Source organism: Bison bison, unplaced genomic scaffold (assembly GCF_000754665.1).
Source record: "Bison bison bison isolate TAMUID 2011002044 unplaced genomic scaffold, Bison_UMD1.0 scf7180017864221, whole genome shotgun sequence".
NCBI lineage: Eukaryota > Metazoa > Chordata > Mammalia > Artiodactyla > Bovidae > Bison > Bison bison.
The window spans coordinates 1,884,623-1,890,060 of NW_011494793.1; the positions used below are offsets into that span (position 1 = coordinate 1,884,623).

Below are 5,438 nucleotides of genomic sequence, written 5' to 3' on the forward strand. Positions count from 1 at the left end.
GCACCGACGCTCCCTTACGCCTCGCTAGAACAGGAGGCCTAGTTGCGCTGCGTCTCGGGAATTGTAGTCTCGCCGCAAAGGGAGGCCGGGCTCTGAGAGGTTGGTGGATCTGGAGTTAACGAACAAGCAAATCTTATTGAGCTCGGGGCTGAGGAGCCAATGGGCTTGCGGCATCGAAAGGGAGGGACTTCCGGCCGCGAAATCAAGGTGAGCGGCTGCGCGAGGGCGGCCACTTCCTTTCCGAGGGTGGTGGCGGTCGTGGGTCGAGCGCCATGAAGGCCTCAGGGACGGTAAGGCTGGCGCGGTGGGGCAAGGAGTCAGAGAATGCGACGCGGACTGAATCGGGGGCTGCGGGAGGAGGCATGGGACACCCGGGGAGTGCGCGTTCCGGTTAGGGCCAGTGCGCCGAGGTGCCCAGTTGCGGGCAACATGGCGGCCACTGCGGAGCCGCGTGGGGAGGCCAGAGCGTGGCCCGGGCCGGCTCGGGAACCGCGGGGTCCGGGGAGTCCGAGTCTCCTTTCCACAGAAAGAGACAAATTGAGCGGCGTGGAAACACGCGCCACGGGACCTCATCGACCTTCCGAGCCTCAGTTTCTCCTTTTGCGAAGTGAATATGGTGCCAAGGGTGGGAGTTGGCGGGCAATAGTGTTGTGTTTTCTTGGTATGGCTGTAAGAGAAGTAGAAGAAAATTATTATAACTCGGGGCTGACATGGGGAGTGGGAGTCTTAACCGCTGTGGCAGGTGCTGGGCAAAATCAGCGTTAGGGCTCAGAGATGGAAGAGTAGACCCTGCGGAGAAGCATTTTGGGTGGGTCATTCTCAGCTTTCCAGCTCCAGTTTGCACACTGGAAAGGGGTCCGACCGCATCAGTCCCTTCCTGAATGGGTGGTCTGGGAGGCCGATGAGTCAGATTGAGAGGTTAAAGTAAGAATGGAGTTTGTGATGTTTGGGGTTATTTTCTACTGACATTAATTAGTAAAATGGTGATGAGCCATTTTGTGGAGATGGCTCCTTTCTACTGTATCCCAGGATTTGAACGTAGCAGATATCATCCCTGTTGCATCTGTACAAACAGAGAGCTTCTGCTTGGGAGTCCAAACCTCTTGGACTGCAACTGGGAAACTGAGACAGCTGCAAGTCATGACCTAAGTCCGGGAAACCCATAGCTGGGCAGGGAGCTGGATTCTTGTCCTGATTCTGCCTGGAGTTGGCTGTGAGATTCCCAGCCGGTCAGTCTCTGGAGTCCCGAATTTTCATTTTGACAGGTTGTTGTGTACTAGATGAGGTGTTGGAGGAAGGAGGCACCCCCCCCCCCCCCGCCCCGGTCTATGCCTAGCTAATGTGAAGGGAGAGAGGGGCTGAGAGCCTCACCCAGCTTTCCTGAGCCAGGGCAAAGGGCATTCAGGCACCTGGGTTAATCCTCCCCACTCTCACTCCTTTTTATGTGGAAGGCTTGGACACTGGAATGACCCCCAGTCACCCAGATATCCCAGGAAGGCGCTGGGGTGGGACTTGACCCTCTCTATCCCCTGATCCGGTTGTCAACAGGCTTGGGGAAGGGAGCAGAGTGAGTCTCCACAGTCGCCTCTAGACTTTGGGTGCTGGTCCCCACCTCTAGACTTCGGGTGCTGGTCCCCACCTCAACCACTGTTTCTTTTTTAGCTTCGAGAGTATAAGGTGGTGGGGCGCTGCCTGCCGACCCCCAAATGCCACACGCCACCCCTCTATCGCATGAGAATTTTTGCGCCTAATCATGTTGTTGCCAAGTCCCGCTTCTGGTACTTTGTGTCTCAGTTGAAGAAGATGAAGAAATCCTCGGGGGAAATTGTCTACTGTGGACAGGTATGTGGTGTCTGAAGCTGGGTGGGATTGGGGTGCATTTACACTTTGCCATGGGGCATCTGTCACCCTTCAGAGTCAGCAGACTTTACAGCCTCTGATCCTGTTCCTTTGTGGTCTTCATGCCCTACATTAGGATGGGATAGGTGGCTTGGTGCCCTTTACCTAATGAGAAAACCCTGGGCTTCATCTGTAAAGTGGAGGGGGCGGTGCTGGACTCTGCACAGTGAGGCTGCATTGGGTAACTGATGGTTTTATGGCCCAGATGGTCCCAAGAGAATTGTTGGTTGGTTGGGGGGATTCCGAAGTTTTGTCGGTCCCCGTCGGGGGAGCATCCCAGCCTGGACTGCCCTGCATCCCTCTGGTTAGCGTGGAGATTTCCCCTCAGGTGCCTGAAGGTGCTGGGACTGGGAGACGGGCAAGAGAGGTCCAGGGACTGGACCATCCTTCGTAGCTTTGGAGGCAGAGGTTCAGGAATGGTGGGGGGCCCTGGTCGAGGCCCACTTGTTCTATCCTCAGCCCGTGTCCTCTCCTTGACAGGTGTTCGAGAAATCCCCCCTGCGAGTGAAGAACTTCGGCATCTGGCTGCGCTATGACTCCCGCAGCGGCACCCACAACATGTACCGGGAGTACCGGGATCTGACCACTGCCGGCGCCGTCACCCAGTGCTGTAAGCTGCCGGGCCTCTGCTTTAGACTCAACAGGGCAGGCACCTGCAGCTCAGTCTGACACTTCCCTGTCAGACAGATGCACAGGAAATGCAAGAGGCTTCTTGGGCTAGGGGGCAGTCCTCAGGGATCGAGGCAGGGGAGGTATTTGCTTTGGGTTAGGAGTGGAGAGGATGCCCCAAGTGTGCCTTTTTCTGGAACCTGGCAATAAGTGGACTTGGGCCGGGAGTGGGTGGAGAGGAGGGGGTCTGGTTCACCAGCACCAACTGCATCTGAACCTCCTCTTGAGGTTTAAGGTCAGCCCTTGTATAGATGCAGCTACCTCCCAGAGACCTAGTCCAGCCCCTGTCCGGGGATGGGACCTGGCATTAGCAACCCTGGGTGCTCCCAGCGTGTGTCACCTGCCGGGACCAGAATCCAAGCACCTAAACCCAAGAACTGCTGTTTCTTGTAGCAGTGGTTTAAACAGAGGTGCTAACAGCAAATGTTACCTCGTCGCCTTTGTGGGGCTGCAGCCGTGCCCCTCAAAGTGAATTTGAGGTTCTACACACTTGGTAGCCGGAGCCTGCTGGGGCCAGATGCTTTGGCTATTTGGTCCCCGAGTGCCCTCCTTCCCCACCCATGATGGAAAAGTGTACACATTCACCCTGCCCCCTCCTGGTCTCTGCAGACCGAGACATGGGCGCCCGGCACCGAGCCCGGGCCCACTCAATCCAGATCATGAAGGTGGAGGAGATCGCAGCCAGCAAGTGCCGCCGACCCGCGGTCAAGCAGTTCCACGTGAGTGCCCTCCGGGTCCTGCTGGGCGGGCTGGGCTGAGGGGGCTCTCTTGGAACACCAGACTGGTCTGGCAGCTCCCCCAGCCTTCGGAGATGCAATGAGGCAGCGGGTTTGACGCAGGAGCCCAGTGGGGGGTGGCCACACCTCAGTGGTCCCTGGGAGACAAGGTTAAGAGCCTTCCACCACCGCCACCCTCCCTTACCTGCCTCTTCTTGTCCCAGGACTCCAAGATCAAGTTCCCACTGCCCCACCGGGTCCTCCGTCGCCAGCACAAGCCACGCTTCACCACCAAGAGGCCCAACACCTTCTTTTAGGTTCAGGCCCTCTGTCCCCAGGGCTGCACAAATAAAACTTAGTGGGAAAACTGAGTGCCCATATACACTTCTTGTTTTCTTTACACACCCTGCAGAACTCAAAAGGGTGCAGCCAAGCTGTGAGTGCGCTGGGAGGGGTCCTCTTCTCCTTGAGTAGGGGCCCAGCACTGGATTCTCCCTAAGGGGAGGTGGTCTAGGAAGGGCGAGCTCCTCCCCACTCAGCTCTCTCTCCATTCAGTGCCGTCAGGCAGCTCTGCTGTGAGCTTCGGGGTGTGCTGCAGGCCCCAGCTTTGGCCCCAGATCTGGTTTGCCTGCCATGTTATATGTATTTCTCAGCTCTGTGCCACCCCCCCATCATTTCTTGGTGGTAAAAGGACAGCTGCACCCTGGGGGAAAAGCCTGTGGGTTTGGTTCTATTCCAGGTGTGATCTTCCCTACCTAGCCTCCAGTCCTGTTGTAGATCCTCAGAGCAGGCACAAGGGGGCGCCCAAGAGCGTTGTGCGCCTGCTATGCTAACTTGTTTCCCCTCCGCCAGCTGGGGGCCCCTTGAATGAAGCTGTCCTAATCCCACCTAGGAGGCCACGGTCTCTCAGCGGGCATCTGTCTACTTGAGGCCTGGGGAATTCCAGGCATGAAGCTAATCCCACCCTGAGCTCCTCAACCAGGAGACTGAGGCACAGCTAAGAATTCAGTTCTTGGTGGTGTCACCTTGGACAATCCAGGCACTTTGTACCTTGGTGTCGTCCTCAGAAGATCAGGGCACTGACTAGATTTGCTCAGCTGCCTTGGGGAGTCACTGTTCTGCAGGCAGTGGACACACAGGTCAGTCAGGGCCTGCCTTGTCTTCCAGAGAACCGTGGATAGGGAAGAAGCTGCGGCACAAAGAGGTAGTGTGGAGTGGGGGCTGGGAGGAGCATGGTCCTGGACAAGGGCACAGCCTCCCCTCCCCCACCCGGCCAAGGAGGGGTTTAGTTGGCGTGATGATCTTGGGTGGTTTCCAAAAAATCGGCTCACTTCAAATCCCACCTGTTCTTGGAGAGGTTCCCGGGGCAGGTCTCAGGCATGGCTAACCATTCTCACGGGAAAGACAGGCCCTGGGTCCTTGGTGACTGCTTTGCCTGCTCTAGCCCCTGCCTGGGGCTTGCCAGTGGTGAAGAACCTGCCTGCACATGCGGGAACGTAAGAGACATGTGTTCAGTCCCTGGGTCGGGAAGATCCCCTGGAGGAGGGCATGGCAGCCCACTCCAGTATTCTTGCCTGGAGGATCCATGGACAGAGGAGCCTGGCGGGCTACAGTCCATGGTCACTAAGAGTCAGAACTGAAGTGACTGAGCTCACACAGGCCAGCACCGGCGGCTCTTCCCTACCTCCCTACATTGCTGAGCCCTCTGCCTAGACCACAGATCACTGCCTCACTGGAGATTGTAGACCATACAGTGATGGAGTCACAGGACTGTCCCACACCAGACTGAGGGCACAGACCACATGTGTCACTGTGACCCCAGGAGGAGTTAAAAATAATCTGAGGGTCATGGTGGCCAATGAACACTCTTCTACCCCCATCTGCACCACGTGGGTAAGCCCAGATCTGGCAGTGCTGGGCCAGATTTTGTGTATTAATGCCAAAATGCCTACCACTAACATACTAATTAACTCTCAATAAGAGGACTATTTTCCTTCAACCTTGCCAACACCACGGGTGAACTAGCTGATGGCTGAAAGGAAACCTTAGGATTTGCTTTCCCTTATGTGGAAAGCATTCTGTCCTGAGACAAATCGCTCATAGAAAAAAATCTCAGGAACTTGACTCGTTCCTCTCAGGGGCTGCTGGGTTGGT

At 56.5% G+C, this 5,438-nt stretch overlaps 1 protein-coding gene across 1 annotated transcript; it reads left to right on the top strand.

Moving 5' to 3' along the window:
* Nucleotides 1-201: 201 nt before the first annotated feature.
* On the top strand, nucleotides 202-3,662 carry RPL18A (ribosomal protein L18a). The gene is made up of 5 exons (XM_010845651.1): nucleotides 202-290; nucleotides 1,663-1,842; nucleotides 2,380-2,509; nucleotides 3,178-3,287; nucleotides 3,509-3,662. The coding sequence occupies exons 1-5, from the start codon at nucleotides 273-275 to the stop codon at nucleotides 3,599-3,601; spliced, it is 531 nt and encodes a 176-aa protein (XP_010843953.1). The 5' UTR covers nucleotides 202-272; the 3' UTR covers nucleotides 3,602-3,662.
* The last annotated feature ends 1,776 nt before the right edge of the window (nucleotides 3,663-5,438 follow it).